The 23,775-nt window shown below is 44.8% G+C and overlaps 1 protein-coding gene across 1 annotated transcript; it reads left to right on the top strand.

Annotated features, from left to right (window-relative positions):
- On the top strand, positions 1-19,694 carry LOC129386946 (uncharacterized). The gene is made up of 4 exons (XM_072286874.1): positions 1-30; positions 8,665-8,940; positions 12,238-12,492; positions 17,605-19,694. Exons 1-4 carry the CDS (start codon positions 1-3, stop codon positions 18,628-18,630), a joined length of 1,587 nt encoding a protein of 528 aa, XP_072142975.1. The 3' UTR covers positions 18,631-19,694.
- The last annotated feature ends 4,081 nt before the right edge of the window (positions 19,695-23,775 follow it).

The following is a 23,775-nucleotide window of genomic DNA, read 5'->3' as shown; positions in this document are numbered from 1 at the left end:
ATGACCTCTTCGGCGTCAGGCTCCAGTAAGGTAAGTTAGTTTAAAGAAAAAGCCTCCGTCCGCCATTTTTTAATGGAAGCTTACAGACGACATATATGCGAGACTGTTGTTAAAGCAGTGTCACGTCGTCGGAGGTGACTACGGACCTTTCTGCTGCCGGCAGCTAGGAAGCGCACTATGACGACCAACTTAAGGAAAAAATACGTGATTGTGGGCAGACATCATGCTTAATTGTTTGGCTGCCACTCATCGCGTCTGTATTTATAATATCCAAAGCTCACTTCGACTGAATCATTACGACTTTTTCCACTCAAATGCCATCTTATAAATTCTGAGGAAGCGGTTCAGCTCCAAGCAAACTGAAATCAGGGCGAGATGGTTCTTTCATTGCAAAGTCAAGGCTGCAGATAAAACAGCGATAGAATGACGTGCCCACGTAGTTCAGGTAAGTTTGTCTCGGTGGATGCCGACGTAGAAAAAAGGTGCGTCGGCACATCGTCCATCGCTCGGCGCCCCCTAATTGACTACCACATTTTGCAGTCTCATTGAAAATTCCAAGGTAACTTTTAAAATAATTAGCATTCTTAGAATACATCTTAGAATGCACTTATTTGTCAATTTCTCCAACCATTTTTCCGCCGACTTAGGTCACTGGGTAGTACATGGTCTGAAGAGTCGCGCATCAAGCAGTTGTGCTCGGAGAACTAGGTTCGAAACTAAGCGAAGCACCAACCAATTAGGTATTTCTGTATGTGACGTGTTTACAGGAGGTATTCAGAGACCTGGACTGGGAAGAATTAGGGATAAGAGTTAATGGAGAATACCTTAGTAACTTGCGATTCGCTGATGATATTGCCTTGCTTAGTAACTCAGGGGACCAATCACAATGCATGCTCACTTACCTGGAGAGGCAAAGCAGAAGGGTGGGTCTAAAAATTAATCTGCAGAAAACTAAAGTAATGTTTGACAGTCTCAGAAGAGAACAGCAGTTTGCGATAGGCAGCGAGGCACTGGAAGTGGTAAGTACATCTACTTATGGCAGGTAGTGACCACGGATCCGGATCAAGAGACTGAAATAATCAGAAGAATAAGAATGGGCTGGGGTGCGTTTGGCAGGTGTTCTCAGATCATGAACCGCAGGTTGCCATTATCCCTCAAGAGAAAAGTGTTTAACAGCTGTGTCTTACCAGTACTTACCTACCGGGCAGAAACCTGGAGGCTTACGAAAAGGGTTCTACCTAAATTGAGGACGGCGCAACGAGGTATCGAAAGAAGAAGGATGGTTGTAACATTAAGGGATAAGAAAAGAGCAGATTGGGTGAGGGAACAAACGCGAGTTAATGACATCTTAGTTGAAATCAAGAAAAAGAAATGGGCATGGGCCTGACATGTAATGAGGAGGGAAGATAACCGATGGTCGTTAAGGTTTACGGACTGGATTCCAAGAGAAGGGAAGCGTAGCATGGGGCGGCAGAAAGTTAGGTGGGCGGATGAGATTAAGAAGTTTGCAGGGGCAACATGACCACAATTAGTACGCTACCGGGGAAGTTGGAGAAGTATGGGAGAGGCCTTTGCCCTGCAGTTGGCGTAGCCAGGCTGCTGCTGCTGCTGCTGCTGCTGCTGCTGCTGCTGCTGCTGCTGCTGCTGCTGCTGCTGCTGCTGATGATGATGCTGTATGTGACACTGCGTGTTTGCCGCTCTCCAATGAAGCTCTTTCACACCAACTTTGGTCACTGGGTATGTGTCGCTCTTCTACGAAACAAAATTGTTCTTTTTCGTGCAGGATTAAATTGAACCTGCGTCATATACAGGGTGTCCCCGCTAACTTTAGCCAGAGTTCAAAAATAGGCCGATGCACTTTAAAACGACGCGACCAAATGAATGTTGGTGAATATTTCACCGAGTAAGTCACACTATATTTTTGTATTCTGCTTAATTGTATAAATAGTCAAGATAGATTAGCATGCAACTTCGGAAGCAACGAAGTTAGGCAAAAAATTCCAATTGTAAAGTTGTCGGATTGCAAGCATCGGATTAAACAGGCTTCAACTTTCTATCTATGAGGCATTAGTGTTTTCGCTGATGGAGTGCATAACTGTGACTGAACGAGGACGTAGAAAGAAACAGATACACCGAAACAACGCTTCACCTTCAAATATAGATTTTATTTTCGCACGCATCGATATATATATATATATATATATATATATATATATATATATATATATATATATATATATATATATATATATATATATATATATATATATATATATATATATGTACCGTACGTGGAAAAAAACATTCAGTGGTGCATATCGATGAACCGTACACGTGTGTATACATGGTGAAAACATATACTGCAATGGTTACAAAGATAAACCGAGGAATTGTATCTACTTTTCAGATAGCGACACTGATGGCTTGCTCATGCACCTTTCCTGTAATTTTGCAATTTTGTAGGCTTCCACAATCTCCCCTGTCATCCTGCTTTGAGCCCTATACAGAATGGAAGTATTTTCAAACATGGCTTTGCAGGAAAACTCTTGGCAATGAATACCCAAAATACCCGAGAACCTTAGGGACGTAATATCGATGCTCTTTTGATATCGCATTGATGTATCTGCTGGTTTGACCAACGTACGTTCTTCCACACCAAAGTGGAATGGCATAGACAGCGTTATGAGTGCAGCTTACCAATTGTTTGCAATTTTGAGTAGAATATCCGTGCCTTTTGTTATTCTCTGTATTAACCTGTTTGCAGAGCTTCTGTAGACGCTCAGGGGCAGAGAAAACCACGTAAACCTCCAATTTTGCCCCGCCGAAGTCGGATTACAGGAGACGGGAGCTATGCGAGAAAACAACATATCAGGGGACGCGTGAGAGTCGCGCATCCCCACACAGTATGTGTTTTCACCATGCCTTACATACGTGTGCGGTTCATCAATATTCACCACTGAATGTTTTCTTTTTTACTGTCACGTTTGTTTCCGCTCGTATGCTATATTATTTTCAATACTGCAACTTTCAGTTGAGAGCATAGCAAGTGGACATTGCAAAGACAATCATGTTAAAAAAAGAAGAATCGACAAGAAAATACTGAAGCACATCGGCCAGGGTAGCATTAAAGAAATAAATGTGGTCTAAGCAGTTTCTCAAGAAGTAACATCAATGCTACAATAATGTTTAACAGTGCACAATCAAGCAAACTGTAAAAAGAAAAATTTTAAATACAATATATTATTCGAGAAAAAAAGAGAAGAAAGCAAGCTTCTATACATAGCCTTTAAGGCAAAGATGGCCCACAAATTCAAATTAACATTTCGAAAATGTGCTTGCTGTGCACACGAAATGAAGCACAACCACGAGGATGGTTTACAACCAGTTTGTCAAGCAAAGAGAATCAACGCCGTATCGACCATGCGCAATGTGCAAACATCACAAAATAATATTGCAAATAAAAAAGCGAAGCGCGACCAGGCACAGGATTACAATCTGTTACAAAATGGGAATGGGATAAAAAGCAAGCAGGTGATAGCACAAGAACAAAATCATGTGCAATAGCATAAGCGATCTCTTACACCAAGACAACCGGTACACATTGCAACGGTCATCACCAGCAAATATTAGGAAAGGAAATACATTGTAAAAGTGCAGGAATGTAAAAAGGGAACTAGCGTTCAAATGAGAGAGGGTGTGCGGCGATGGTACTAGAGGTTAGATGTATGTTCTAACTTTGCAGTGAAAGCGGACACTGTTTCGGCGTCCACGAAATCGGGATTTAACCGATTCCATTCGCGTATCGTAAGTGGAAAAAACGATTGCCCAAACGAATAATTGTTCACAGAATATTCAGTTAATGTGTATTTACGCTTATGGCGAGTCGGGCGCGACAGTGACAATGCGATATACTTAAACGCATCTATCTTATAGATGTGATGCAGCAGTTGATACAAAAATTTTACACGGGCCTGCTTTGCCCTCGTGGATAGAGTCCTAATGCTAGAAGAAGCTAGAAGCTTAGTGGGAGTGTCCGTGCGTTTGTACTTGTTACATACAAATCTTATGGCTGTGCGCTGTACTGACTCTATTTTTGTTGTACTAGTTAGGGAATGAGGGAAGCAAACTTTAAATAAAAATTAAATTATGGGGTTTCACGTGCCGAAACCACTTTCTGGTTATGAGGCACGCCGTAGTAGAGGACTCCGGAAATTTCGACCAGCTGGGGTTCCTTAACGTGCACCTAAATCTAAGTACACGGGTGTTTTCGCATTTCGCCCCCATCGAAATGCGGCCGCCGTGGCCGGGATTGTGACCGGGAAACTGTATTAGCATATTCTAACACTGGTCTTACGACTGTAGTGTATGAGAGTAGCTTTTGCGGACGCGGGTGCCATTCTTAAACATCTTTTCACATAGAACAGTGCGGCTGCCGTAATGTTGGCAACGTTTGTGTCCCATCTGAGGTCAGACGTCAACGTAACTCCTAAATACTTATGTTGTTCCTATTCGATAGTGGTTTACTATTAATAGTGTAAGTGAATCGGGACGCGTTCTGTTTACGTGTTACTGCAATGGTTACGGATTTCTTTACATTAATGGACATTTGCCATTTAGCGCACCAGTCTACTAACTTATCAAGGGATGTATTGAGTTTTAGGTGGTCTGTGATGCTGTGAATTTCTTTATAAATAATGCAGTCGTCTGCGAAGAGCTTGATCCTGCAGTAAATGTTTTCTGTAATATCATTTATAAAGATTAAAAATAATAGTGGTCCCAGGACGAAACCTTGAGGAACTCCTCAAGTTACAGGAGCTGTTTCTGATTTAACACCTTCGAAAAGCACGAACTATGAGGGGTTTATTAAAAAATCTTTTATTCATGAAATAACGGAATTACACTCCTTAGTTTTGCGATTAATTTAGTGTGACATACGCAATGAAAGTCCTTTGATAAATCAAGTACGATCATGTCCATTTGGCCGCGATTATTGATGTTAAGTGCGAGGTCATGAACTACCTCGGTTAGCTGGGTAATAGTGGACAAACCGCTACGAAATCCATGCTGATTAGGGGACAAGAAATTTAGTTTCTCAAGAAAATCGCTTATGTGTTTTAGGATAATGTGTTCGAATAACTTACACGAAGTGCTAGTAAAAGATATCGGACGGTAATTTGGTACTGAAGACTTATCTCCAGATTTGTGAATGGGTATTATTTTTGCAATTTTCCAGTCGTCGAGTAGTTGAGACAAAGTAAGTGATTTGCGGAAAATTTGCCCAGCATACTTACTACGCCATTCCGCATATTTTCTAAGGAACTCGTTTGGTATATCGTCTGGGCCGCTGGACTTTTTAGGAACGAAGTTAAGCAGTAGGTTGAGTATTCCTGCATCTGTGACTTCAAGGCAATCGATGCTTGATGGACCAAAGGATAAAATGGGAGGAATGATACCATTATCTGTGGTGAAAACTGAGCGTAAAAAAAAGTGTTCTATGAATTAGCTTTTTCCTCTCTTTCCTCGGGGCCCGTGTGCGACGCCATGGAATTATTAGTGCGAAGATGCCTTCAAAACCTGTTATGATTGCTTTTAATAAAACTAGGAAGGGTGACGCTGAAGTAGTATTGTTTGGCATTTCTTGCTTTCTGCCTGAAATCTGCTTTGGCGCAGTGTAACTTGTGCCGAATGGAAGGCTCACAGTTTGTGTTCTTCATCACCCTTCGCAGCCTTTTTATTCTTCGCTTTGCCTGAATCGCTTGATGTGTTATCCAAGGATTATTCGCTGTTGATTTCCTCAGTTTCGTTTGTACGAAGTTAGTAATACAGTGGATAACAGCAGATTTGAACCTGCGCCAAAGTAGATTAGTATCACTGGCTGCGTCGGAAGCTAGCTGTGAAAAAAATTCTAACTCATGTGCGAGATAGGTTAGCACACTGTTATCGTCTGCCCTTTTAAGATCGATTACAGTTGATCCACGCGGTTGATCTGCAAAGCTAAAGCCGAGCGGCAGCAAGCAGATAGGTATGCTATGGTCAGATATGCCCTCAACTACATCACTTCGAACCTGGTCTATTGGAAAGCGCTGACTGATAAGTATCAAGTCAAGTATATTGTTACGTGTGGAAAGACACAGACGAGAGATGCTATTTACGCGCTATTTACACTGGAGCCAGGCAGCCAGGCTGACACTCGCTCGTGCCGAGGGCACCGACCAACTTCTTCGTCGTTCTCGCGGCTGCTCGTCTCTCGCGGAATCATATCGTAATAATATCTTTAGTTGTATTATGTGTGCGGGTTGGAGATGATGCAATTTGATGAAGGTTAAAAGTTCAACATTAGGTCTATCAGCGCGTCCGCAGCAACCGATGTGTGGTTAAGTGTAGTCCAATCAATGGCTGGAATGTTAGTCTCCCATTAGCAGGACACGAGAGGTGCGTACGTAATATTGCATGAAGTCTTGAATTGTGGCGATGCATTCGTAACCTGATGACGGGCTTCGGTAAATGTATCCCACAAATATGGGGGTGCCATCACAAGGAAGCCGGCAGAAAACGCCCTCGGCGCCTGTCACAACGGGAAGGCATACATGTGAAAGGCATTTTTTAATGAGTAAAGCGACGCCACCCTAACGGGAAGGTCGGTCTTTGCGAATAATGACATAATTGGGAGGAACAAGCTCATGACCAAATATTTCGGGAGGGAGCCATGTTTCCGTAAGCCCTACTATATCAGGATCATGTTCCAGTAGGAGACTTTCCAGTGTTCTATTTTGTTCAGAACGCTTCTCGCGTTAGCATTTAAAATGGTTAGGGCTTCAATTTTAGTTGTTGACGAGTTTGGCGAGTTTACGGCCTTAGTGGTACCTCGTCCTTTTTTTTTGGAGAGGGTCTTTGTCGTTCTCTTCATCGTCTCAAAAGAAGGCTCGATTGTTAATGAACAGTTTATCAAATGCTAGCCATACTTTATCCTTCTTCTCGCGGTTTTCTATGGCGCTATTCCACAGCTTCTTTCTAATGTCTCTGATTCTGGGTGCAAAATCTTCTCCGATTGAGAAGTTGATGTTTTTCAGTTTATAACCTTTTTTAAGTATGGCTGATTTCTGCCTGAAATCCAGCAGCTTGAAAATTACTGGCCTATTTTTGTTCCGTTCTGCTCTTCCTAGACGATGTACACATTCGATAGTAACCGGATTTAAGCCGAGAGTGTCCCGAATGACAGTTTTGTTCGCTGTCCAAGAATTTCACTCGTCTCTCCGTCAATTTCTGGCATGCCATAAATAATTAAATTCGATCGCCTACTCCGATTTTCTAGGTCATCGACTTTCCTTTCCAAGCTTTCATATGCGCGATTCATGTTGTCAATTTCCTGTTGACACAAGCCAACCCTCTCTTCGGGTCTTGTTAAGGCATCTAGTTTTTTTATCTATATCAGCAAGTCGCTTTTCCTTGATGAGTTTAATATCCGCAGCGATTTCCTTTAACGAGCTTGCGATTTGGTCTGGGGTAGGTCCTGGATTCGTTTCGATGTCGCCACACAGGAGCAGTAATTTCCGCAAGAGCAGTTTGACGGTACATAGGACACCTGAGCACCGTGGGCACGGCAGCACAAGTAAGAAAAGGTTGTCCGAGCGCACAAATTTGCCGTATTGTTACCTCACCCGCTATATATCGATGCGTGGGAAAATAAAATTGATAGTTGAAAGTGAAGCGCTGTCCCTGTGTATCTGTTTCTTTCTACGTCCTCGGTCAGTCGCACTTAAACACTCTATCATAGATTCTAACCAACTAGGCCGCCAACGTGTTTTAACCTGTGTTTTCCCGCTTACTGCTCCCCCAAACGCTCCTTGTAGAAACGAACATAGTATTTAGCGGGATGTGCTGCCACTGCGCCTGCTTATCGCTCTCATGAACCGCCACGGGGGAAGCTCATCGGTGGCGTAAATCGCACAGTCAACGCCTGCGTCACTGCCCTGTCACCTTTTAAGCGGCAGCACACCCTACTAGATTCTATGTTCGTTTGTACGAGAAATGTTTAGGAGCGCTGCAATCACGACGCGCAAGCGGGCAAGTCACGTGGCATTCTTTCTTTTTTTTGTATTTCACGCGCATCTGAAGTAAGCGGAAAATCACTAATACCTAATAGACAGAAAGTTAGAACCTATTTATTCGGACGTTTTGCAAAGCACTCTACAACTTTCTAATTATAATTTTTTGCCGAACATTGTTGCTTCCGAAGTTGTATAATTAATCTTGACTAACTATAAAATTAAGCAGAATACAAAAAATAGTGTGACTTACTCCATACAATATTCAGCAACATGCATTTGGTCGCGTTGTCTTAGAGTGCATTGGCATATTTTTAAACTCTGGCTAAAATTTTAAACACAAGCACGCGCGAACTTCACGGCGGCGGCGCAAGATGGCGCAGCTTAAACAGAGAAGCGCGAGAAAGAAGGTCGGCTGCATACACGGCTCATACATGATGTGGTCGCGGTGTTCGCAACACGATGTGTCACTCGAGCGTTTCAATAGCCAATCGTATTAACGTTGGCGTTCGTCATGAGATGGGTTCTTGCGAATCTTTTCCTTTTCGCTTTTTATGCACCGTTGCGCGGGATTTATACACGAATATATATATTTTTATTTATATTATATCATCATCAGAAAGAAAATGGCGGCAAGGCGGCGGCGGCGGAAAAGGGCTCAGTCTCGGCGGCGAAGAAAAGTGCTCCGTCATCCTCCGTTTCGAGTAAAGGGGCGGAGATCCCGGCGAGCGCTCCGCCCGTTCGGCAGTGCCACCTCGTGCGTCGTCCCGGCTTTGACGGCTACGGCTTCGGCGTACTGGTTGACGAGAAGGACAAGCTGGCCACCGTGACCTACGTGGAAAAGGGAGGACCAGCCGAGGCCGGAGGTCTTCGAGCAGAGGAGTGCATCGTTCTGGTGAGCTCAGCCTTGCCGACAGAATAGTAGTTTAATAAAACAAAATGAAATCGTTTATTTCCATACTTCGTTAACGGCAAAAATAGAGAGGGAAATTTTGTGCCTCACAGCTTAACGGAGGAGGTCACGGGATGTTCTTTCTTTTCTTCAGAAGCAGGAGTAACGGACGGCCATTATCTGACAAGGGTGGAGGCTTGGGCTAGTTGGTAATTCATGGTAGGAACGGCGTACAGCGCGAAGGACAAGGTGTGAGAGAGACGACACACAGTGCCCTGACTGCCAACAATATTTTATTGCCGTTGCAAAATCATGTCCATATAGCCACGAGGGGGCATGCCCAGAACACGAAAAGCGTACAAAAAGGGTGCTCTAGCAGCAAGTCATTTCTGCTAAGTACATGGTCACGTGAAAAAAACGCACATTGTTATCGCCATAGAGTTTCTCACTATAACACCTAGAGGGAAATCTGGTGCCACCGTCTATTGCAGTTTCCTAAGGGACGCTGTGACGTCATTGGAATGACGGTGCATGTGTCTGCGAGGCTTGTGTTTGCTGGTGTTGTAAGAAGCTTCGTGTAAAACGTGGATATGGCTACACAAATAACGCGTTCTTAAAGTAAAGTCTTCATAAAAGGTTTTCATTCAACCATATTGAATCTTCCAATGAAGTTCACTCAGCTATAATTCATAACCAAGCGAAGAAAAGCAAGAACAAACGACAAACTGTTCCAAAGCGAGCGCGAATTTTGTCGCCTCTCCTCCATATTTAGTGACCCGCTGATACTTTATAGAGTTCATATAATTTTACATGCGATAACAAGTTCTCATAATTAAACAAAACATGTTTTTGTGTACTAATAAAGCTAAAACAGCTTTTTTACGTGCTGTTTTATTAAAGAATGAATCACTGTGACAGACGGAAGGGTGCTTGCCAGGCAGGTGTTCTGGCTCTTCGAAAACGATGCCGATCCGAATCCACAGTATACCGGCATTCTCATGCATACCACAGCGCCGCAGCGCCAGATTTCCCTCTAGGTAATATAATGAGAAACTCTATGGTCATCGCTTATCTCTTCAGATGCATGACATCACTAGGAGCCAGCGCGATACAAGGGGAACTAACGCGCAAACTGCCAAGTGTTCTGATGAAATATGCCTCGATTATTTCCCGCGTTAGACGTAAGCTGTGTCTCACCAGAGCTTCCGTGTATTCAAAGAGGGGCATGCAGCCGCAATCTCGGCTATGGATGCCCAAATGGCCTTGTGCAGTGTTGTGAACGTTGTTGTAGTGCTCCCTTAGGCGCCCTTTTAAGCACCTGCCGGTTTGTCCAAAATAGTTACTGCCGCACAACAGGGGAATCTGGTAAACCACATCTGTTGCGCATGTCACAAAACGTTTTGTGTGCCAACAGAGCAAGAACTCTCACGGGATGTAGGCGCATTGACACGCTTACAGAGCTTTGCCAGCTTTTTCGGAGCTTAGAAAGCCGCAGTGATTGCTGCGCGCTGCCCAATCTTTTTTTAGCCGATGGGGACATACACATACGGAATCACTGCAAACCCGCGCCTTTGATCAGGCTGGCCCAGTGACTGAGCGGGCTCATCACGTTTTGTGCGCTTAAGAAGCAGATAAAGAATTAGGGCTGTTGGGTATCCAGCACAAGAAATGCGACCAACCTGTGCGACAAAACTATGTTACATCGCGTGCGGGCATGATTTCTTGAGGCCATTATAAAACGGCATGTATTTATAATACCTCATCTAACGAGTTCTGAGTAAGCCGAGTTAAAGGGCAAGAGTGGCTTCCAACTTTTCAGTTCGAAGAACCAGCACGCATGTTTGTTCGAAAGGTACAGCCTGAGATCTAGAAAACGCAAGGAATTATCCATAGAAGCTCATGCGTAAGTTCCAGAGGCCGCATCTCTTTCTTAAAAATTTCTAGAACTCCATATCACATACAGTTATAAAAGAAAAGAACTCGCCTATATGAAAACTAAGACTAGTACATAAGCAGTTAACAGTGTAGGCCTACGCGACTGTCGTAACCGGCACGATAACGAAAGTAATCATGAGCATGCTTCAAAGTGTCACAATATACGTAAGAGCACACTTAAGAATACGTAACGGTCATGTAAGTTTATTCGGAGATTTACATAAATCTCTAGAGGCGCCGGCACTAAAGGCATGCAGAATTTCCGGACGAGACCCTGGTCCCGAAGACTCACTTGCGCAGTTAAATCAAGCAATAAAGAATCAATCTTTCAGACACAGGAACGGGCAGAAATCTGCCTCAGACTTTTCCGCACAAGGACAGTTAATGACAATAGTAGCACATATTGTAAATAATTTAGCATAACGTGAGGATATGTGGACATTTCATGCAGGGCAGCTTCAGCCGTTTGAATAGTTTAAGGGATTTCAGAACATTAGGCACAATGTATACAATGAAAGTCAAAGTTCCAGTGGTCGCTCCCAGCGCAGCGGCTTAGTTCGTTAAAATGGGGCAGCGCGTAGAATGAAAGCTTTTTTGCAATATTTGGAAATTAAATGGAATAATAATTCACATAATCTCATTTGTGAATCCAGACACACGATTTAAATATGAATAGATTATTTCTGTACATGAACTTCGAAGACAAGGTGCGCTATATGTATGAATGGTGCATTTAAACCCTGGGAAACTGCAAACACCATTCCAAATCCAGAGAAATTCGAAAACTTGATTATTCCCCGTTATTTCTAGCTATTGAGACTTCATCATAAAAAAGCAAAACAAACAAACTATGAAATGATTTTTTTGGGGACAAACGTAGTTGGAATAGCGACTACCTATTAAGTAATGGGTTTGCCGGTGTACTGGTATGTACACCGGCAAACCCATTTGGTATCTCGCAACAGCGTATCAAAAACGGTACTATGCACTTCAGTTTAAGTTTATCCCACCCAAATATGAATATAGAGGTACCTAACTCGGCTCCATACCCCATCCCTGCTTATTTCTCACAAGTACTCTAAACGGTGCTTCCTTCTTACGACCGCTGTAGAGTTAACAATCTCATCAGCCTAGAACTGCAGCTTCTCCGGAAGCTGGACGATCTCCATGATCATGGCTATAGGAGAATGTCCTGGCATTGCATTAGAATGTGCTCAGTCGACTCCTCACTTTTGCTGCAGCAGACACCTGCCTCGCCCTCTTGCGAATCTGTGATACTTCTTATCCCGAAATGTGGCGCCCTCTCGTTACCGCCACCGCTAACCGAAACGCGCCCCAAACGCTGGCTGCTCGGGTTCCTTCCAGGTGAACGGAGTGAACGTTATCGGCGTCAGCCAGCGGGACGTCGTGGAACGCATCAAGTCTTCCGCTGACGAGGTGAACCTTCTGGTGACGAACAAGGAAGCCGTGGCCTGGTTCAAGGAGCGTGGAATAGCCTTTAGCAGCAACATGCCGAACGTCATCCGACCGAGCAGCTGCACAGCGACCCCGCGAAAGGCCAAGGACAAGGGACAAAAGGCCCTCGCCAAAGGCCCCCCAGCCGAGCCCTTGGCGCAGCGCGTGAGTACCATTCGGTATCCAACTAACAAACTAATAAAACGCAGAACTCGGGGAAATCGAAGAAAAATTACTAAGTGGATCACGTACAGTTCCCATTTGTCTTTTGAGCTATTTGCTTTGTTCTACAAGTAAGCCATCGTTTATCAGTCCTTCACATTACACAAATTGTACGGTTGCTCGTCTTCCTGTAGTCTGAACTAAAACTTCGTTAATCTCGTTCAATTTCAAAATTTTGTCGTTGAACCTGAAATAAAAAATATGACGGAATCCCACCCGCCCTGGTTGCTTAATGGCTGTGTTGTTGGGCTGCTAGGCCCGAGGTCGTGGGATTGAATCCCGGCCACGGCAGCCGCATCTCGACGGGGGCGTAATGCGAAAACACCCCTGTACTTGGATTTGGGTGCACATTAACGAACCCCATGTGATCAAAATTTCCGGTGTCCACCACTACGGCGCGTCTCATAATAGCGTCGTGGTTTTGGCACGTAAAACACATAATTTAATTTGACGGAATCCTCTTAGGTCGCGGAAGGTAAGGGATGACAAATGAAGATAGAATATCGGAAACTTTTGCCTCATCTGTACTCGTGACGCCTGGGTCACGGTATGCGATGTACTTAAGACAGTTTTAACGACTTTCAGACTCATTGCGAAGAAGGTTCCAGTGCACAGGCGCCGGAACATATTTAACTGAATCTTTCGTGGTTGGCGTTTATCTTCATTTTCATTACTGTTGAAGTTCAATGGGTTATATTTGGGCGCGTAAGTTTTATTTGCATCCTTTGTCGTGTGGCCCCTTCGCTTCGTTTACGGTTCTCTCTCTCGAAGTCTTGGCTGCGCAAGAAATTTTCGAGATGCATGGTCGAAAGGTAGAAAATGAGACGGGCTTGTGAGATTAGTAACTCCGCGGGAGTTAGAAGTGCTGTCTATGGTCGCGCAGACCAGGGGTAACTGAAGGTAACTTCGAGTCTTTGTCCCGCAATTGACCAGGTTCAGGATGACGTAGGCGATGCTTAAAGGAGAAGGAGTTGAGGGCCTGGTTTGGACTTGCAAAGATGTCTGGTGCGGGTTGCAATGCCAAAATGGACATATTAAAGATAAGCTATAGCAGCCAGTCACATTAGCTGCAGAAGTCGGAGATGCAATCGCAACCTAATAATCCTCGAGATGTGCGAATATGGCTGTGAATTGTGCAATCGTATTATTTTAGAAATTAAAGATTAATTTATGGCGCATATTAAAATCAATGTTAAATAATGCGTGACATCGCTAGGACGTAATTTTTTTTCTTCTTCCAATAATATGCATCTTAAAGATTACCATGCGTTACAAATTTAACAAGTCTATCACGAACTATCATCACGTAGTGTCTTCCACAGACCTGATTTAGTCGGCATGCCTGCTGAGGATATGTGGGAGCACCGACCTGCTTGTCTAGCAATGCACTCTGGCTATGCAAATAATTGTCTCGACGACGCGTCGCCCCCAAATTAAAAGATTCACCAACGAAAGAAAAGTTGAACTGGTTCGATAGATTGTTGGTCTAGAAGTCTATTATCCTTTTTTTGTGTGTGCGAACAGGTCAATTTGTTGCATAGAAAATTGTCGCCGAAGGTTTCGCCGCTGCTTTTCAATTAGAAGCACCCGTGCCAAAACGAATCCGTTACCCTGCGCCGGATTCCTACAAATGCCCACACTTCGATGAATACGCAACGCTTTTCCACATTGTATGGGCTTGCGCAAGCACACCAAACCTCGCACCCATAACACACCCCACCACACGGCAATGGGAGGCAGCGCTGTCCAGCTCCGGCTCGACGGACCAGTTCAACCTGGTCAAACGAGCGAGAAGGGCAGCTCAGGCCGCTGGACTCCTGGACTGAGGGAACCACCCACTGCAGAGCGGAGGAGCTACCTACAATCGTGTGCTTTGTGTACAAACTTCTTTCACTTTCTTTCTCATGACCTTCACCCCACGTGACTTTCCTCCCTTTCACTTTCTTTCTCATGACCTTCACCCCACGTGACTTTCCTCTAAGACGCACTCTGTTAATCAGCCAAAGCTGACGTCACAAGAGAAGTACCATAGTCTAGAAGGGGTAACACCACCCAAATTTTTCGTTTTCGTCATATTCTCACCACGAGAGACGAATTTATCATTACAGAGGCTTAATATTTCAATGTGGCTGTCCTTGTTGGCAATAAATGCGCGTGCAGCGGTGTAGAAAACCCAGGAAGAAACAAGGCACTCGCGAGGACGACTAGCACCCGTCGGCTTGTCGGACAGAGCCGACATCGCAAAATACGTCGGTTATCGGGTGGAACACAGTGTCTCCAAATTTCCTCGCTTCGTTACCTTCACTTGCAAAAATAAATTAAGAAAAAAGAGCGATAGGCGGATTGACGAACATAGCGTAGACTGTGCGATTGCACAGACGCTGCCATCTGCGAAGTGCGATTTCCGAGGAAACGCGGCGAAAGTTTTCGGCATCTTCGGCGTTGCGAGGAGGTGTCGTCTCCCCGCAGCTCATTCGTTGCTAAATAAATATGGTGTTTTACATGCCAATATCACGATCTGATTATGAGGCACGCCCTAGTGGGGAACTCTAGAAATTTGGACCACCTGAAATTCTTTAACGTGCACCCAAATCTAAGTGCATGGTGTTTTCGCAGCTCGCCCCCATTGAAATGCGGCCACCATGGCCGTGATTCTATCCCGCGACCTCGTCCTCAGCAGCCCAACAGCATAGCTACTAAGCAACCACGGCGGGTGTTTCTTGCTAGAGGCACCCTACTTCGAACACCGTAGTCCTGATATCTACCACCCGCCACCAAATCGCTGTCTTCAAGGCAGTCCTCGAATTCCTGGAGGTCACCTGGCTGTCCATGATACTCTAGGAGTCTGCTGCCGCCCGTTATGGGTCGCCACCTTACTCCTCTAACACTTCCCTCATACTTCTACCCTCTTTCTTCCCACTTCCCTTTCCATTAAGGCTGCAGACATAGTGTCTCTTCTACATTTCAACCCCCTCCCCCCAACTAGTCAGAAGTTTTAATGCTAGCAATGTGTTAGCCCCATGAAGCTTCAATCGGGCCGGACAAGTTGCACTGCATATTATCGGACGAACCGGCACTCCCGCCTATCTTATACCGCTGCCACACGGGCACAGAAAATGACATTACCTGGCTAATGCCTTAAACTTTAATGTCATTCGCGGGGTGCCACATGGACGTGCTTAATGGCATTAAAGCTTAATGCCATTCGCGACATAGTGCGTTCTCGTAACTCACTTTGCCGTCAAATTCGTACTCTCGTTTCCAATGTCTCCACATTCTGACGCGACTAAACGGATTCTTAATGAATAACAATTAATAGATTCTTCACTTTCTTTAAAAAATTGCCCTTTCTGGCGGCGTAGTGCGTTATTACAATTATTACAACTCCCTTGGCCATCGAATGCGTACTCTCGTTTCCAATGTCCGCGCTGTGGCCGTGGTGACCACATTATGACGATCTTAAGCTAACTTGTAGATAAAAACAACTAATGTATTCTTCAATTTTTTAGAAGGAGCTCTTTATTTTCGTAGAGATCAGCAGGCGATCTTGCTGCTACGCATGGCTAGAGCACTAATCGTGAGCGCGTTAGCCAGGAGAAGCTGTTCGATTGCACGGCGGCGGCCCCATGCCTTGTTGGCCTCATACTGAAGCTTTCTCGACGATGTTTGTCTCGAAGAAGCACATATGCCAGAACAAACTGGAGCACACGGTCAAATTCTTCTGGATCGCTGCTTGAGAGCTTGGAAGCTGTGAGCGCCATTTTTCCAATTTCAATGCTTTGGATACGCTATGGATTGGCCGTCGAGCTATCTGTGGCTTCAAACGCTTTACGGCTGGGTGCAACGATGACCTTCCTGAAGTAAACTACATACAATACCTCTATTAATGTTTCTCACGCCATTTCTTAAGCATCTGCTCCCCAGATAACTGTTCTTTATTGTATTACGATTGGCAGGCAAACTTAACCGGTTCACTGCAGCTATCGCCGTCGCAACGTCTAATGTCATTAAATATGCGCTTGTAGCAGTGATCGAAATATAATGACATTAAGAAACTTAAGATCTTCAACTTTTAATGGCATTAACCTCGCCCGTGTGGCACGGGTATTAGACTATAGTTGGGACGCCCATTTCTACCACATTGGAACGTGTGGTGCTCTTCCGGACTCTCAAATTCTGCCATGTTGGCGTTTTGAACGAACAGCCAAAACCGTCGGGCAATTTCTTGGGCCAATTAGAAATGGTTGCCCTTGAACGCGGTTGCTCGTAGTTGGTTGAGTTCAAAAGTTGGTTTGCCACATGTACCTAGAACAATGCGGATGTTCGTAGCGCCCAACCTTCATAAATCTCCTTTTTTCTTGACTCCGTATCAGAAATCTGGCAATGAAAATATTTGCGTAAATGGTTTCTAAATATTAAGAATGCACAACTTATTGGAAAATAGGAAAAAAAAAAACAGTTTGCCGTTGTGGGCAGCATGGAGTTGCTGCCCTTTACTTCTTATTGTGGGGTGTACGCGTAGCACGTTATCACACCGCTTAAAGTCGAGGCAAATAAGCACATAACGTTTCACAGGGTTGAAGATTACATTCGCGAGATGGATTCCTTTTGCCAATAGTGAATTGGGAAAAGAGAGAATGATGTCATAAACAACATGCGTGAAGACCATGCGCATTTCACCGGCAATTACTAACAGTCCAAACGGAGTTCACCCTCACATCCCACCGCCAAAGATGAAGCGTAGCTGACGATGTACATACTGACATCTTAATCAAGGCCCCAACGGCGACGGGCAGACAGACGGAGCGAATGATCTCTTGTTGCCCCCCCCCCTCCCCCTGTTTTCCCGTACTCGATAGGTTGCGTATCAAAGCTTATTGGCTGAAGTTCAACTAATTATTAACATTCAGCAATTTGGTGTTTCTGCAAATATCACACCCGGCCCTGATCGGGTACGCAGCGACAGAAACTCGCTGTAACGTACGTTGCCAGTGTCAAAATTTGCGCACGCTGAACGAAAGAATTGTGTAATATGCACTGTAACAAATATTGCAGCGGCCGTCGATGACGCTCTCCATGACTGGGAGCCAGATCATGAACATCGAGGAGCAATCGAGTAGCGACATCGACCCCGGATTATTGGTCACGCGCGGCAAAGGGGCGAAAGCCGCCAAGCGGACCAAACCACCGGCCAAAAATGTCAAGCCATTGGCTGCCCTGGGCCCAACGGCCACCATCTCCAAACACGAGCAGGACCTCCGTCGGAGACACGAGCAGGCTCGCACGACCACCGACAAGACCGAACAAGATGGCAACAGCGTACCGGGTCCGAGCAGCGGGAGGGGCGCAAGTGTTCAGTGGACGGAGACCACCCGCACCAAGCCGTCCACACCCAAGGGCCGCGGTGGCAATACCAGCGGCAGGAGTCAGGTGCGTTGGCTTCCGGTCCGGTCTCCCGACGCCACGAGTTCGCCTCCCTACACTTATTCGTCGCAAGGGAACGACTACGAGGCCTACCTGGAGGGGTATATGACAGACCCGGAGGACTGCTCTGGCTGGCCCGAAGACGTGTACTCCTGGAACGCCCCGATCCCTTTCGCAACCTCGTACGGGGCACCCCTGGCCTTTCCGTATCAGTACGATGCCTTGCCGTTTGACCCTTACAACACATATATGCCGTACAACCCGCAGGGACTCTACTGGTCGCAGCAGGTGCCCTACCAAGGGGCCCATGCACCGGCCGTGTGGGGGCCGTCCTACGGGTACACCAGCACGTACGCACCGGGATACTCAGACTTTTTCGCGCTTTACCCGGGTTACGCCAGCTACGAGCCACTGCATCAGGCGAGCGCGTCGCCAGAACGGCGTGAAACCCGGGCGGCAATTCGGCCAGCGCAAGAAAGGCCTGGCTCCTCGGCGCCTGCGCCCTCGTTACAAGCATCGAGAGCAAAGTCAACCACGCGAAGCTCTGCTGGGACTTCGTCGAAGATCAAAAGCAAGTCGAACGAGGCCCAAAGCTCGACGCCAGGTGGCAAACGCGGCGAGAAACAAGCCGTCAAGAAAACATCCAGCCAGATCTAACACTTACTCGCACGTCCTTATGTAACCAACCTCATACTTGCTACTTCAAGGAACAAGTAGGATATCATATGTATTTAATTTGGACAAAGCGCGATATCCCACCGCTTTTTGCCCATGTGAGTGCCATACATAACGCGATTCACCGCTAAGGCGTGGTTTCACATAACCTACTCTGCGCCGTGCTTGAATTGGCGTGCGCCAAATCGCACAGTGACGGCTAGCCACCATAACCCATGTGAAACGCATGGACCCATACAAAAATAGGCACTCGAATGGCATGCTGCCTCGTATAGCACTTTTCTGTCGCGTGAATTCATCGCTGTCAATGCCTCCTGCAACAACGCCATATTGTCACTGTGTTCTAAGCTTTTTTTTTTCGTTGGCAATGAATCTATTAAGCAGATTATGTCGATAAGGCGTCCTCTTTGTCACCATGACAACTGCTAGCGCAATATTTATTTGGCGACGGTGCATGGTCACCTGACCTCACCACCACTGACGATTTTCCATATGTGGAGGGACCTGTGAGCCCTTACGCCTTGAGTGTATGCTCTGTACAAGACGCACTACAGTAACCTTGAATGAACGTAGCGGTAGTTATAAACTCACAAATATCTGTTTTAGGTCCTGTTTTCTGCGTGTTCGATGCTTGCGGTCTGCTCACTGCCGTCATCGCCAGACGTGCTGGTTTCATCGGCATTTTTCGTTGTTTTCTTTGACATTCTGATGAAACGTTAATAGAAAGTTTCTCCGTTCTGGTGCTATATGTTCAAGATAGGCGACACTGTACTCAGAGGAATAAATAGGTGCATATTAATCGTGAAATAATTCTCCGAGGGTCGTTTACGATGTTAGGGAGTACACACGTGGATCATGAAACAAGGGTGGGGTCCATTCGTGCCCAATGGACGGAATGAGAGAGACGTCAAAGAGTATATGCCAGGGAGCGTTGCAGTATAACAAAGAAACGCGACACAGCGCCACCACCATTCAGCGTATCTAAACCTTCGGAGGCCACAGTGGCTGAGACTGCGTGCATCTAAAGGAGTGTTTTCGATCGATAACTATGCGTCCGATTAACACCACATGCATCTAGGATGATTAAAGTGTGGCAAAGAACTAACGAAGGCCACGTGTGTTACACACCAAACCCCCGCAGTGCCCTCCATTGCCTTTGGAGCCGAAGTACTTATGAGTTCCGACCTGCTTGTCCTACATTACACCAGTCGCGATGGGTCTCGCCCCTGTGTCGGGCATGAACTAAGCACACACTCGTGCGTGTGTTAAAACTGAAAGTCGTAGCAGCCACATTAAAATACTTCGCCAATATCTTGCATATGTTAGCCTAGCATACGGATTGTAAGGATACATATGGTAATAAAACACATAATTGGAGCTCAAAGCTAAGAGTACCCCATATTTGGAGTCCGGAAGATTTCCTTACCCACATGCCAAAAATAGATCTGTCTGTCAGTGGGGCTGGATAACAATACACCGTGTGCTCATCGCGACAGTGCTGCCGCTAAGGACTTAACATCATTGTATCCACAGAAACGTGAGTGTCTATGCTAGAATATTGCAGCACTTAGCTTTAGTTGTCCTTTTATTGTGATAGCAATTATATGGACACACCATGCACATTCTTGCTGTCGCCGTCGCCTTGATGTTCCATAAAAAGAGCAAAAGGGGTAAAAGCGTCGCTGCACGCCATATGCTGTATGTGCGACGGAAAGCGTGCGAGGGGAGCCGGCGGCAGGAAGCGCGTTAGGTTCCGGCGGCGGGGAGGGGCGGCGACGTTGGACTGCGTATTCCAGGGGCGCGCGCGCCGTATCTTAAAAGCGATCTGCGTTGAGGGAAGAGGCTCGGCGCTTGGACGGATCCTACATTTGTGCGTACTTCGTTATCGCCACTCAATTTGCGTTGAAGCGATAGACTGCGCTGAGGTTACTTCGCTCGCTGCTGCTGCCGTGCTTCCTCACGTCAGCATTTTTGTTTTATTTTATTTATTTATTTATTTCATACTGCAGACCTAAAACAGGTCCAAGCAGGGTGGTTAACACAACAATATTACAATACATTATTCAATCAAGTAAGGTGGTAAGACACAACAGTAATACAATGAGTCAAACAATTGAAACAGGCAACAACGAGTTATTCCAGTCTGTTATAGTTCGGGGAAAAAAAGAATACTTGAATACTTCCGTCCGTGCAAAATAAGGTGTTAGTGAATTCGGATGATGGTGTCGAGTAAGCCTAGACGTTGTACTGAACAGATACGATGCAGGATTAATTGATAAGTCTCCATTAATAAGCATGGTAAGAAATCGAATTCTTAAGTGTTGCCTTCTCTGCTGAAGGACTTCGATGCCATTATCATTCATTATTCGTGAGGGGGAATCATAGCGAGAGAATTTAGAATATATGAATCGTACGGCTTTTTTCTGTACCCTTTCGAGACATTTAATATTTTGTTTAGTAAACGGGTCCCAAACAACACATGCATATTCAAGTTTAGGTCTAATTAATGAATAATAAGCAAGCAGTTTTACTTTAGGTGGGGAATTTCTAAGTTTATGTCGCAAAAAGTATAATTTACGCAAGGCTGAAGAACAGATATTATCAATGTGTAAATTCCACGATAAGTTATTAGTAATTGTGACGCCCAAATACTTATATTTTGTTACTTCCTGCAAGGCCAACGAACCTAACGTGTAACTAAAGGTTAGTGGAGCTTTCTGACGAGTGAAGCGAAGAAAGACCGTCTTTTCAGCGTTAAGCCGCATTCCCCATGTTTTGCACCAATCAGTAATGCCAGCTAGAGAAGCATTTAAATCAGTTTGATCATTGGTTGAAGTGATTTCCCTAAAAAGCACACAGTCGTCAGCAAACAACCTAATTTGCACGCTGGGATGGATTGAAGTAGTAATATCATTTATATAGAGTAAAAAGAGCAGCGGCCCTAGGACACTTCCTTGAGGAACTCCCGAGGTGACCGGAAGACAGCCAGACTGTTGCTGATTAATTTCCACGAACTGGCGGCGATTTGTTAGGTAGTTTGTTATCCATGCGATTAATATTTCAGGGAGCTCAAAATGTCTAAGTTTTAGTATTAATTTGTCATGTGGAACTGCATCAAAGGCTTTGCTAAAATCAAGAAATACGGCGTCAATTTGACCATTTTTATCGAGGCATGAGGCGAGTGAATGAATTACGGTGACAAGTTGTGTAACTGTTGAATAGCCTTTTCTAAATCCGTGTTGAAAGTTAGACAGTATTGAATGTTTATCTAGAAATTCGTTAATCTGATTGCCAATAATATGTTCAATTAGTTTGCAACATGAGGATGTCAATGATATTGGCCGGTAATTTTCTAACAATGAACAGTCGCCCTTCTTGAATACGGGTACAACTCTGGCTACCCTCCAGTCATCCGGTAATTTTCCAGCAAGCAACGAAGCATGAAATATAATAAGAAGGAACCTTGCAATAGTTTCAGCATAACGTTTCAAAAAAATGTTCGGAAGGTTGTCAGGACCGCAAGAAGATTTAGTTTTTAAGTTAACTAGCATCGAAACTAAGCCAGGGTATGAAATAAAATTAGCTTCGGATGGGTGAAACGTTTTGTCTGTAGATGAACTAATGCCAGAGTTAGAAAATACACTATGAAAATAATAATTGAAGTGACTCGCAATTTCCCTGTGATCGGTAATGATTGAACCATCGATGCAGATTTGTGCTACTGGCTTCTTTTTTTCGCTCAAGTAATTCCAGAACTTTTCGGGCTGTTCAACAATAAAGTTTGGTAGTACTATATTGAAATAGTGTTCCTTCGAGGTGCATACTGCACGCGCAAGGTTTTCTTTCATTTCTTTAACTCGATCAGGTTGTAATCGTGTTTTCTTTAACCTTTTTATCTTGCGGGTCATATGGATAATATCACGTGTCATCCACGGTGTTTGTTTGCGGACTAGTTTGTATTTATCAGGCACAAATTTATCAATACAGAACTTACACATGTTCTTAAAACGGTGCCAGAGTGCTGTCACATCACTGTCGTTAAAGTCGGTGAGACATGTTTCCATATGTTCTATTATGGCTGCATCATTTGCGCGTGAGTAGTCCTTGGAAGGAACGCTTCACAGGTTTTTCAGATGGGGTGGAAGAGACTATGGATATATCGATACTGACAAGTAGATGATCAGATATACCTTCTACAACTGCAACGGTATATTCAGTTAACATTCTGGGCAAAAATACCAGATCAAGCAAAGATTGGCAAGGTCCTTGAACACGTGTGGGTTCCTGAACGACTTGAATTAGGTCATGCGTTAGCATTATGTTAAGCATGCTGTTTAAATGTTTATTGTTTCGTGAAAGTGCTTGCAAACGCTCCCAAATGACGTCAGGTAAGTTCAGGTCACCCACAAGTAACAATTTGTTTGACTGGAATTGGGACATGCTTTCTTGTAGCTTGACTAGATATTCAGGTGATGCATCGGGAGGTCTGTAAATTGCGTACAAAAGGAATTTGTGACCCCAACACGTGATTTTTATGCACAAGCATTCAAGACTTTTATCGTCTTCTAGTAGAACAGCTTCTATATGGTGTTTAATAAGGACTGCAACACCGCCTCCCCTAGAATTCCTATCCTTGCGGAATACTTGATAACAAGGTGGGAACACATCCTCGTCACCTATTTCGGACCGCAGCCACGTCTCCGTTATAACTGCAATGTGTGGGCTGTGCTCTAATAATGTAATTTCAAGATTTTCTGTTTTGTTTAGGACGCTGCGAGCGTTTAGGTTAATAATACGCAAGTGTTTGCCGCATTCTTGGGAGGAGCGTCAGGTTTCTTGCTGCGAAGAGCATTTATTCATTATTTTTACGCGCATGTTCTTTGTCTCATCCCAGAAAAAAATATCTTTATCAATCTTAAGTTTATCATGAATCAGGTACACTTTTTTACCCCCAAGTTTCTCAGCTTGCGCGCTGTCCCACAAAAGCTTCCTTTTTTTTAGTGTAGCTTGTGAGTAATCGTTCCTAATGCTTATGCTCGTTCCTTTAAGTTTTTTACAGTTATCAAATATCAGTTTCTTTTCATTGAAATCCTGGAGATATATGATAACTGGACGGTCAGTACCTTT

This window comes from Dermacentor andersoni, chromosome 3, assembly GCF_023375885.2.
Source record: "Dermacentor andersoni chromosome 3, qqDerAnde1_hic_scaffold, whole genome shotgun sequence".
Classification (NCBI taxonomy): domain Eukaryota; kingdom Metazoa; phylum Arthropoda; class Arachnida; order Ixodida; family Ixodidae; genus Dermacentor; species Dermacentor andersoni.
This window is presented reverse-complemented; position numbering and strand designations above follow the sequence as displayed.